The 12,618-nt window shown below is 39.1% G+C and overlaps 1 protein-coding gene across 4 annotated transcripts in view; it reads right to left on the bottom strand.

Moving 5' to 3' along the window:
* Positions 1-9,648: 9,648 nt before the first annotated feature.
* The window catches only part of LOC122550650 (interleukin-1 receptor type 1-like), a 64,987-nt gene continuing 62,017 nt past the window's right edge, over positions 9,649-12,618 (bottom strand). For 3 of the 4 annotated variants that reach the window (XM_043691723.1, XM_043691725.1, XM_043691724.1), the window contains one exon: positions 9,649-10,451. In XM_043691723.1, coding sequence (XP_043547658.1) covers positions 10,126-10,451 — 326 coding nt within the window. In that variant the 3' untranslated portion in view covers positions 9,649-10,125. The remainder of the gene's footprint in view (positions 10,452-12,618) is intronic. The other variant, XM_043691728.1, reaches the window with a different exon arrangement.

The raw sequence follows: 12,618 nt of genomic DNA, 5'->3' as shown, positions 1-12,618 counted from the left end.
TCAAGTCATCAGTTTACATGTACTAATGGGATTAAGGGAGGTAACTGTTAGGCTGATTGGTCGCACCAATCCTTCACTATTCAAAAACAAAAACAGAAATAGCTGGAGAACCAAGAAGGTCTGGTAGTATCTCTAGAACATAGAACATTTTAGCAAAATACAGGCCCTTCGGACCTCAATAATGTGCCAACCTGTGGAACCAATCTGAAGCCCATCTATCCAACACTATTCCATTTTCATCCGTATGTTTATCCAATGACCATTTAAATGCCCTTAAAGTTGGTGAGTCTATTACTGTTACAGACAATGTGCTCCATATCTGTATTACTCTCTGTGTAAAGAAAGTACCTCTGGCATCTGCCCTATATCTATCAATCTGTGGAGAGAAAGCAGAGGCAGTGGCCCCTTTGAAAACTCAGTATTCACATACTGTGGAATAAGGTCAGGGCTGCATTACCAGATAGCTGACCTGCATCCTTAAAATAATGCCTAAAGGTATGTATTTTTCAGCTTACTTATTTGATTCTAATCTGCCTTCTATTTATCAAAACCTTTTTCAAATCTTTGCAATTAAAATAAATATTCCCCACGCATTTCCACAATTACCACCCACATTTCTTGCATAGTTATTTGTTGTTTCTATATTAAAATGTTGTAGTTTACTTCCATCAATATCAATTGGGATATATTTTTCAATATATTTGGAATACTCAAAAAAAAAGTTTAAAATTCATTTACAGGATGTCGGCATCACTAGCTTAAACATTTATTGCTTGTCTGTAATTGCCCTTGAGATGTTGATGAGCGACCCTTTTTAACCATTGTAGTCTATGTAATGCTACAGAATTGTAAAGAAAGGAGTTTCAGAATTTTGTATTCATGGCAATGAAGAAACAGATATAGTTTAAGTCAGGATGACGCATGGCTTGCAGAGGAGCTTTCAGGTGTTGGTGCATCCATGCGTCTGCTGTCCTTATCCTTCTAGAAGTTTTGGAAGGCACTGCCTTGGTGCTGTACGCCTTGTCGATTGTACATATCGGTCTAACTATGTATTAGTAATGGAGAGAGTGAATATTTATGATGGTGGATGCTGTGTTAATCAAGTGGCCTGCTTTGTCCTCAAGGCCATCTAAGGTCATATCCACGGTAACCTACATCTAAAATGAAGCCACTGAAGAAAAAGACATCTGATACTGATTAAAAGAATGATATTCTGATTGTGACTTTAGATTTCAAATTTAAAAGCTGCATTATCAGCATTATGCTGGATGTATGATCAACAGCAAGATAATGAGATTAGATTTTTTTTAAGCAAATGTTTTGCAATTTTTTTACATTACTCTAGTTGCAAAGTGGATTGGTTTCTAGAGAAACGGAAGCTCTAGACAGATGTACTTTTCCACTGTCCAGATCTTACTGCAAGGGAATTACCTATCTTTGTGACATTGCTTCGCGGTAAGTTTTCTGTGTTTATATATAGCCCAGTTTACTGTCAATAATTAAAACTGAATGATGCAATATCTACTTTAATAACAAGTGTTTATAATAGTTCACGTCTGTCAATTACAGACACTTTTCTTTTACAACTGCCTTTTCTTTTGAGATTCCATGATAGTTCAAAGAAGCAAATACTTCCTTCTGTGGGTTGTTACAATGCATCTTATGGATGGTACACATTGCTGCCACTGTGTGTCCATGCTGAAAGGAAATCAATGTTGAGTGCGATGGGTGGGATGCAATCGAGTGGGATGACATCAATCAACGATGTCATCCGTTGTGATTGTTGTTGGAACTACACTCATCAACACACATGCCGCAGTATTCTAATGCATTTCTATCTTGTGCCTTATCAATGGTGGCTAGGTAATGGGGAGACAGATGAGTTGCTTGCCATAGAATTCCCAATCTCTAACCTGCTCTTGTAACCATAGTATTTGTATGGCTAGTCCAGTTTAATTTTACATCAGTCATGTCCCCCAGGTTGTAGATAGTGAGAGAATTCAGTATTGGTAATGCCATTGAATGTTCAAGAGGCAATTGTTGGATTCTTTGAGGAGAAAGTGAGGTCTGCAGATGCTGGAGATCAGAGCTGAAAATGTGTTGCTGGAAAAACGCAGCAGGTCAGGCAGCATCCAGGGAACAGGAGAATCGACGTTTCGGGCATAAGCCCTTCTTCAGGAATCCTGAAGGGCTTATGCCTGAAACGTCGATTCTCCTGTTCCCTGGATGCTGCCTGACCTGCTGCGCTTTTCCAGCAACACATTTTCAGCTCAATTGTTGGATTCTGTCTTGTCACAGTTATTGTTTGCTATTTGCATGGTGTGAATGTTACCTTGCCATACCTTCATCAAGGAAGCTTTTTTTCTGAGAATGTAGCTTGCCAAGCATCATTCTGGTATTGTTCAAATCTTACTGCACATAGACATGGACTGCTTCAGTATCTTTGGAGTCCTGAATGATATTAAACATTGTGCAATCATCAGTGAAAGTCCCCCTTCTGACCTTATGATGGAGGGAAGGTTATTGTTGAAGCATCCGAAGGTGGTTGGCCTCGGACACTACCCTGAGGACCTCCTGCAGAGAGGTCCTAGAGCTAATATAGCAGACCTTCAATAACCACTCTCTTTGTGCTAGGTATGACACCAATCAACAAAGAACTTCTTCCCTTCAATTCTCACAGTAAACAAACATCATGTGTTTCAACCAAACAACCCTCAACTATCAGGGTCACGAATGCTCCCATATATGACACATTTCTATCACTGTATCCCTGGACATTCTCAATCAGTGGCAGGAATGTGCCTCACTTTTCTGCAGGTCAAGAGACAATCCAATTACTACTTTGACATTCAATGGTGCTATCATCACTGAAGTTCCCTACTATCAATATCCCGGGGGATGCCATTGATCAGAAACTGATCTGAACTAGCCATAAAACTTCTGTTTTATAAATGCAAAATACTGGCTCCAAGGCACAAGATGTTTGCCTGTGCACAAATTGGACAGGCAGCAGCAGTACACTGTAAAGTGAGTGAGTTGAGGGATATATGGACAGTGTGGGAATAGTGAAGCAGGCTTATGGGGCTAAATGGCTTAGTCCAGCTACAATTATTTATGTCCCTAAATATTTAGAACTATGAAATATTCCTATGAAACTACCTGGGCAAACACCTTTCCTCTATCTACCCAGTTGACCCCTGCGAGAATATTCTAAGTTTGAAATATCATCTTTTGTCAGGACAGCTGCAGAGGCCATGATTTAGGCATGGACAACAGCGAACACATAACACTCGAAGCTCCTGACAAGCACCCAGCACACAGTTTCTCAGGAGATAAACCATTTTATTTCATGTGTTCCACATTTCAAGTAGAGGTCTATTTTGTACCTCTGCCTTCTCACTTACATGTAGTATCCATTTTCCGTTTGCTGTTAACTAATTATGATGGTGAATATTGATTAATTTAAATCTAATGTGATGCCATGTCATATATTTTGAATGAAGAGTCACTTTGTAATTCTGCACTTTGTTTTCTTCTCTTCCCAGGGCAGCTTAAGGCAACTGCATTAGTTCAGATGCAGCTTTGGCTGAGAGAGGTTAGTACAATTAAGTAATGCATTCCCCATGATGTTAATCTTTATATCACATGTTCAGTAGATAACTTTTTTTCCTGACTGAGTTACTACATTTTTTCACAGACTTAGTGGTTTTGTACGTTACTTTTCAAGAAAGATACTTGATTCTATTTGCACAATTTAATCCTTTTGATAAACTTCACATGACACCAAAATTAGAGCTGCTGTTCATCTCTATGATCATTACAAAGATTAAAGCAAATAAAATCAGCTTTTGGGCATTATGACTCTATTCAAAATGCATAAAAAGGGCATCGGATCAGATCTGAATCAAGCTCAATTGTTAAGTTTCCAAGCTATTAATTCCAATTAGTATCTACCTATCCTAGCAAAACTAACTTATTTATCTATCTTCCAACACTACTTTTCTTAAATAATAAAAGCTTATAAAATCATGAGGGGCATGGATAGGGTAAATAACCAAGGTCTTTTTTTCCCTGGGTAGGGGATTGTAATCTGATTTTACTCACAATAATCTTCCAGCCTTTTGGTAATCTAGAATTTATCTACCTCTGTCTTACAAACTATTTAGAGGCTCTGCATCCACTACGTGTTCAGAAAGAGAATTCCAAAGCATCTTAACCCCTAGGAGAAAAATAAAGTTTCCCATTTGATTTAAATGGATACCCCCTTATTTTTAAATGGTGGCCACTAATTCTAGATTCTCCCACGACAATATTTCTTTGAATATCCCACCAAGTCAAGTCCCCTTGGATTATATGTATCAGTTAAATCACTCTGGACTCTTCTAAACTCCTGAGGATGCAGGCCAAGCCTGCTTCGCCTTTCTTCACAAGCATTCCTGGTACTGGTTTATAAACCTTCTCTGTACATTTTCCCAATGCATTAACATTCTTCTGTAAGTATGGTGACCAGTACTGCACATAGCACACTGATACCGGACGGTGGTTCTTACAGTGGATATTAAAGTATAAACTCAACACAGTCTGTTTACATAAAAATACAAGTTTATTTTACATGCATAGAGGAAATACGTGTATTCTAGTCAGCCCCTGCTGAGCTCTCCATCTTCATTCTTCACAAATAACAAGTTTGTATAGTTTTTATACAATTACTTAGCCCATTTTGGCTAGACATTTCTTGGATCACACTGCTATAAAGTCGGAAGGTCTTACTGTAATGTTCAAAGTCCTGGAGACCACGTCTGGAGAACGGAGACTAATTTTGGTCCCTTTATTTAAGGAAAGATATAATTTCATTGGTGGCACTTTGAAGAAAGTTAACTAGGATGATACCTGGTATGGAGAGGTATATGGGTTGGGACTTTCTTCACTGGAACTTAGAAAAATGAGAGGTAATCAGGTAGGATTCTTAAGGGGCTTGATGGGCAAATGCTGAAACATTTCTCCTCTTAGGAGAGTGTAGGACCAGAAGGCATAGTCTCAGAATAAAGGGATGTCAATTTAATGAACTTCAACTTTCAAGAGGTTTGAGAATCTTTGGAGCTCCTTGCCACGGGGGGGGGGGCAGAGTCCTCATGTATATCTAAGGAGGAGATAGATTCCTAATCAATAGGGGAATCAAAGGTTATGGGAAAAGGGCAGGAAAGTGAATGCGAGGAATGTTGGATCAGCGATGAACCTACTGAATGATGGAACAGGCTCAAGGGGCAAATGGCCTAATTCTGTTCCTGTTTTCTATTGTCTTACACAATTTATTTTTGGTGGACACACTCCCCAACATGTCCCAGATCACATACGTGCACATATCAGATCATATTCCTTTAATTGCTGAGCACTGCGATTTCTAGCAGAAGTGTTGCAATATTCCCCCAACATTGCTTCTACCAATGCTCATTCTAACTACAGCCTTGAAAATGTGACCTTTCATGTTTACTCTAGCGAACAAATAGTCAGTTTATTAACCCAAACACACTAATGCTATCCTTTAATCCTTACAGTCTGAATTTGTAGTTTGGCACATCTGCCCCACTTCACCCTGATCAACATATTTATTTTTACAAGCTCACCAGTACCACTAGCAGGTTTGTTAAGGTATATACGAATAAATTTTACTGTTGCCATGTTTCCAATGCAGGTGTGTCAGTCAATGTGCAAAATGTATTGAATACAGGAACAGCTGTATTGAACTATTCAATAACTATATCAATGTGGATAATACAACACTACAAGGAAACAAATCTGCATTCTGAAGTCTTTTACCTAGAGTATATATTTGGTATGAATAGACAATATGCATGTGATATCAGAGAGAATCTGACTGATTGACTATGTACACCAAATGAATACTTTCTTCATAACAAATTAACTTGGAGGGCATAAGTAAAAATGATTTTGTTTTATTACTGTCACACGTACCAAGGTACAGTGAAAATGCTGTCTTACATGCTTTACAGGCAGATCATACTATATAAGGGCATCAGGGTAACAGAACAGAGACTAGACACAATGTTACAGCTACTGAGAAGATGCAGAGATCAACATGAATATTAAAGACATCCAATCAAAAGTCTGATAACAGTGGGGAAGAAGCGGTTCTTTTGTTTGCACTTGTACACAAACTTTTATATCTTTGTGGAAGATAGAGTATAACTGGAAGAGAGTATAACTGGAGTGGAAGGGATCTTTGATTAGGTTTGTTGCTTTCCCAATGTACCAAGAAGCATAGATGGAGTCAATGGATGGGTTTGCATTATGGACTGGTACTGTTAAATTAGATGGTAAATGGAAAATATCTCCACTTGAAAAATGAAGAACTGCTATAATACTGTTTTGTTTGAAGTACTACATATACAGTAGTTAATTTGTATTAAAACACCAAGTATTGTAATCAAGAATGCAATTCCACATTATAAAGCTGCCATAGACCCAGAGGATTGCTCTCTTATTAGAGAGACAACTGGTGGTAGTTTAACCAGAGGGTGATCACACCTCAGACAAGGGGCAGGGTTAAGAAGGTGGGACCTTCATGATAACCTCAGCTGATGCAAGAATTGCTCTGCACTACAAACCATTGCTCAGCCAATGACAGTTTGTGTGTGTGTGTGTTTGGGGGGTGGGGGGTTACCTCAATTGACTAGATGGCTGGTTTGTGATGCAGAGTGATGCCATCAACACAGATTCATTTCTCACACTGGCTGAGGTCACCATGAAGATCCCACCTTCTCAATTTTGCTCATCACATGAGATGTAGGAGAAAGTGAGGACTGCAGATGCTGGAGATCAGAGTCACAAAGTGTGGTGCTGGAAAAGCACAGCCAGTCACGCAGCATCCAAGGAGCAGGAGAATTAATGTTTCAAGCCCTTCATCAGGAATGAGATGTAGTGACCCTTAGGTTAAACCATCACCAGGGGTCTCACTCTAATGAGAGGGGAGCTCTATGGTCTTCTGGAAATTTTTATCTTCTAACAGCTAAAAACTGAACAACCCTACCAAACTGCACATTACTAGTTTCAAATTGTTATCGTGTAATGAATAGTAAAGTTGCTGAGCTAAAATTCTGTGCATAGCCTGCCAGTGACATCCTAGTGTCACATCAGTATGACTGAACCTTGGAATACCACTAGACATTTCAGTTGGAAGTGTTGTGTAGGCTGCCTAGTCAGAGTCAACTATTGGGACCATCCCTTAAATATGCTATGACAATGGTGAAATAGGCAGAGATCTAAAAAGAAATTCATATACATATTACAACTCAAAGTCAGGATCTCAAGACCAAAAGATGAGTCATATTGGATTCAAAAGATTAACTCAATTTCATCACAGATGTTGGCAGACTTGCTGAGTTTCTTCAATACCGCTTTTATTCATCAGATGGGCACCTTTCTAACCTCTACAACAGTCAGTTTATCTCCTTTCAATGTGTACACCATGCTCTATATCTGGAAACTACAACCACACATGAGTAATGATCTTGTTTGGTTACCACTTCAGCACTTTACTTCCGCTGAATTCAGAAGTCAGTGAAACATCATGTAATGTTCCTGACATAATTCCTAAGAGACAAACAGAAGCGTATCAGAAGGATGGCACATAGGACTCCGCTTATTCTAGTTCCTATTTATGCTAGAACAATTTAGTAAAAAATTAATAAAAGGAGCCACAAAATAAGAAGTGCAGAGGTATCTAGAAGACATGATGTACAGTTATTAAACACAGTTTCATCCCATTACATCATCCAGATTCACTTTCAAGGCTTTGATACATTTTAAAAACATTTTTATTAAGCACGTTTACTTTAGATTTATACTAAATAGGGATCCATTCAAATAAAAGCAGAGTAATCATCAAAACAACTAAATCTCCAGGAAACTTTTCTTAATCCATAAGTCATCATCTTATTTCACATAAATTGTCACTACTTTGTGCTTTGTCATAGTTAACTTTTAACAGTTAAGCTGAGCATTTTTAGGATTTGGGTAGGATTTTAATTCCATAATAATGTCTCAAAAACATAAAATAATCAAGGGAAAAGGGGGAGATGATATAAATACAATAACGCACCGTGGCAAAAAAGTACTAGAGAAGCTAACAGGACTGAAAGCCAATAAGTCCTCTGGACCTGATGAGACGCATCCTAGGATATTAAAGTAGCTATAGAGACAGTGGATGTGTGGTAGCAATCTTCCAAGAATTCATAACAGCCTTAGTTAAAAAGCAGGCCTGTTGTTGGGACAATGTTAGGGTCTATTATAAACGATGTAACAGTACAGCATTTAAAAATGCATGAGTTAATCAAGCACAGTCAGCGTGGCTTCACAAAGGAGGAATCATATCTGACAAATTTTCTGGAATTTTCAAAGAGGTAATATGGAAGATAGATGATAGAACCAGTAGTTGTAATATGTTTTGATTTCCAGAAGACATTTGAAAAGGTACCACACATTATGCCACATAAGAAGAACCCATGTTGTTTCACATAATATACTGGCACAAATAGAGGATTGGCTAACTAATAGAAGTGTTGGGATTGGGGGGGCATTTTCAGGGTGCCAACCTGTAACTAGTGGAGTGCCACAATAATCATTGCTGAAGTCGCAATTATTTACTGTGTATGTTAAATAACTTGTATGAGGAAAATGAATGCACTGTATTTAAATTTGCAGATGACAATAAGAGGTAGGTAGGCAACTTTTTAAAATTACAGCATCTGCCCCAGGGATATACTCAGTTAAATGAGTAGCAAAAACTTGGCAGATGGAATATAATGTCACAACATGTAAGGTTTTACACTTTGACAGGAAGAATGGAGGAACTTAATATTAGCTAAATGGAGAAAGACTGCAGCACAGCATGATTTAGGAGTCTTCATGCATAAATCATAAAAAGCTAGCATACAGGTTCAGCAGGGAATGTTAACTTTATTCAAAAGGGAATGGAGTATAAAAGTAGGGATATTTTGTTAAAACTGTACAAGGCACTTGTCAGACCACACTTAGAATACTGTGTGCAGTTCTGCACTCTTTTTCTGAGGAAAGCTATACTGGCATTGGAGGTAATGCAGAGAAAGTTCACTCAGTTATGGAGTCCCGGGTATGGAGAGATTGCTTTCTGAGAGATTGAGTCAGTTGGTGCTATACTCACTGAAGTTTAGAAGAATGAGAGGCGACCTGATTGAAACATAAGATTCTCAAGGAGGTTGACAAGGTAGATGCCGAGAGGTTGTTTCTCCTTGTCAGAAAATTTAAGACCAGATAACATAATCTCAAAGTTAGGGGTTGCCAGTTATAACAGAGAAGGAATTTCTTCTCCTGGAGTGTAGTGAAATTCCTTACCATTGACAACTGCCAAGGCAGGGTCATTAAGTATATTCAAGGCTGAGATTGAAAGCTTTTTAATCAGCAAGGGTATCAAGGGTTACAGCGAAAAGATACGTGAGTGGATTTGAGGACTATCAAATCAGCCATGATCTCATTGAAGGCAGAGCAGACTCAACAGCCTGAATTGTCTACTTCTGCCATTACATTTTATGGTCCTGAAGTTCTTCATTTTATAAATAATTGCACAGAACAAACAAAACTTCCAACAGAGGATTATTTACTTCAACTTTATTTAAAATAAATTGAACATTGTATTATTTTATAAATCTATTTTTGGAATGCATTACCTTACAAAATTGTATTACCTTTATGTTTATATGTGTTTACGAATCATTTGTGGATAATCCTGTATGCATTACACAGTTGTAAACTAGCATAAGGAAGCACCAGTTTAAAATAAACCACTTTTAAATCTGCATTGCAAATAATTAAAAGAAAGACTTTGGCTTCCTTAACAGGTTAATGGGGTTGGTTACCTTGAGGCTATTAAGATTGCAAACAGATTTCCATGAGCTTTCAAAGTTACAATGGGAAAGGACCTGAAGAAATTCATCCAGTGTTCAAAAACACCCCTGCTGCAGTTTACACTATTACCCAATGTACGATACCCAAATATCTGCACTTTCTTGAAAGATGAAATGCTATTTAATGCATTTCTAACGTCTGGTAATACTCAGTTTTACAACAAGATCACGAAGACCTTCGTGGCATTTTGTATCGCACTTGTTTCCAGAATTTTGAGTTTAATGATGGCGATTCTTTTTTCCATTCACTGCTTGTCCACTTAATCGCTCCTTTCTTTTGTATAATATGTCTAAGTGATTCTGGAAGGTCACTGTAATTATCGTGATAATCCAACTCAATCAGAATCACTTCTATTTGATTAGATATCAATGCATCATGCAATCCAACTTGCTGTTCAAACATGGTGCACAGTTGTTTATCAACGGATTTTGCCATCAAAATAATCAGTCTTCTACTGTCTTTGATGTTTGATTTTACTTTTTCAATGTAATCTAAAAAGAACAAAAAAAATGGAGAAAACATAAGATGAACAAATCAAAACAGCTGAAAAATTGCATTCTGGGATGCCAATGATACACTTGGCTTTTTGCCTCCCACAATAATGGTGATCAGACTGCATAGGTTGGGGAGACATTAATTGCATGGGCTAAGCGGACACCACTGCATTGCAGATAAAATATAGGCAGTCACCAGACTATAGAAAGAAATCCATTGATCTTTCCTTGCTCCATTCCCCTTCACATTCTATTGCATAACCAAATTTAAAATCTCATCCTTAAAGACTTGCAGGTAACCATTATCCACCTTATAAATACTATGGCTACAAGAGGAGGTCGGATACTGGTTATTCTGCAGTGAGTGAATCACATTCCGCCTTACCAAAGTCATTCTGCGCCCTGCAAGATACAAGTCATGGAATACACTCCATTGGCCTGAATGACTGCCAATCCAACAACACAAAATATCCAATACCATTTAAGAAGCAGCAACCTCTCTGATAAGCGTGCCTTATACATTTGTTCCTTTTCCATTAGGTGCATGGCAGGAGCAGTGCTACAAGATTCATCACAATATCTCAACATTAATTTCTTTGGTGGTACCTTCCAAACCTGAATTTGTTATGACTTAGAAGCACCAGGGTAGCTGGCATTTGCAAGCCCAATCACCTCCAAGCCCACCTCTGAAATTACACATTATCCTGACATGCAAGTATAGCCCCATTCTTCTGTGACCACCAGCTCAAATTCCTGAAGTTCCTTACCAAACAGCTGTTCAGGCCAGCCTAAACCAAACAGATCACAGCAAGTAAAAATGCAAGGTCCACATCACTCTTCACAAGGCCATTGACTGATGATTAATTACTCACCTTATTAGCAATGCCCATACTCAACAGAGCAACTTAATTCTAAGTCTGGATACTGTATGGGTGAGCATGTGTCTCATGGATGAGACAAGTTTGAAGTGTCAGCAGGTGAGTTACTTGTCACTGAGATCCCAGCCTCTGACATAACCTAAAAAAATGCTCTCTCATTTTATTTTCCTCTAAAAGAAAGTGAGCACTGCAGATGCTGGAATCAGAGTCAAAGAGTGTGGTGCAGGAAAAGCACAGCCAGTCAGGCAGCATCCGAGGAGCAGGAGAATCAACATTTCAGGCATAAGCCCTTCATCAGGAATGAGGTTTGTGAGCCAAGACAGCTGGGAGATAAACGGGAAAGGGGTGGGGCTGGGTCAAGGTAGCTGGGAATGTGATAGAACATAGAACATAGAAGAATACAGCGCAGTACAGGCCCTTTGGCCCTCGATGTTGCGCCGATCCAAGCCCACCTAACCTATACTAACCCACTATCCTCCATATACCTATCCAATGCCCGCTTAAATGCCCATAAAGAGGGAGAGTCCACTACTGCTACTGGCAGGGCATTCCATGAACTTACGACTCGCTGAGTGAAGAACCTACCCCTAACTTCAGTCCAATATCTACCCCCCTTAATGTAAAGCTATGCCCCCTTGTAATACCCAACTCCATACGCGGGAAAAGGTTCACACTGTCAACCCTATCTAACCCCCTAATCATCTTGTACACCTCAATCAAGTCACCCCTAAACCTTCTTTTCTCTAATGAAAACAGCCCCAAGTGCCTCAGTCTTTCCTCATACGATCTTCCTTCCATACCAGGCAACATCCTGGTAAACCTCCTCTGCACCCGTTCCAGTGCCTCCACATCCTTCCTATAGTATGGCGACCAAAACTGCACACAATACTCCAGATGCATCCGCACCAGAGTCTTATACAACTGCATCATGACCTCAGGACTCCCGAACTCAATTCCTCTACCAATAAAAGCCAGTACGCCATATGCCTTCCTCACCGCACTATTTACCTGGGTGGCAACTTTCAGAGATCTGTGTACATGGACACCAAGATCCCTCTGCTCATCCACACTACCAAGTATCCGACCATTAGCCCAGTACCCCATCTTTTTGTTATTCTTCCCAAAGTGAATCAACTCACACTTAGCTACATTGAATTCCATTAGCCACCTTTCTGCCCAGCTCTGCAGCTTCTCTATATCCTGCTGTAACCTGCCACATCCTTCCTCACTGTCAACAACTCCTCCGACTTTCGTATCATCCACAAACTTGCTCACCCAACCTTCTA

Source organism: Chiloscyllium plagiosum, chromosome 6 (genome assembly GCF_004010195.1).
Source record: "Chiloscyllium plagiosum isolate BGI_BamShark_2017 chromosome 6, ASM401019v2, whole genome shotgun sequence".
NCBI lineage: Eukaryota > Metazoa > Chordata > Chondrichthyes > Orectolobiformes > Hemiscylliidae > Chiloscyllium > Chiloscyllium plagiosum.
The sequence above is the reverse complement of the archived record's forward strand: the minus strand, read 5'-3'. Positions and strand labels throughout refer to the sequence as shown.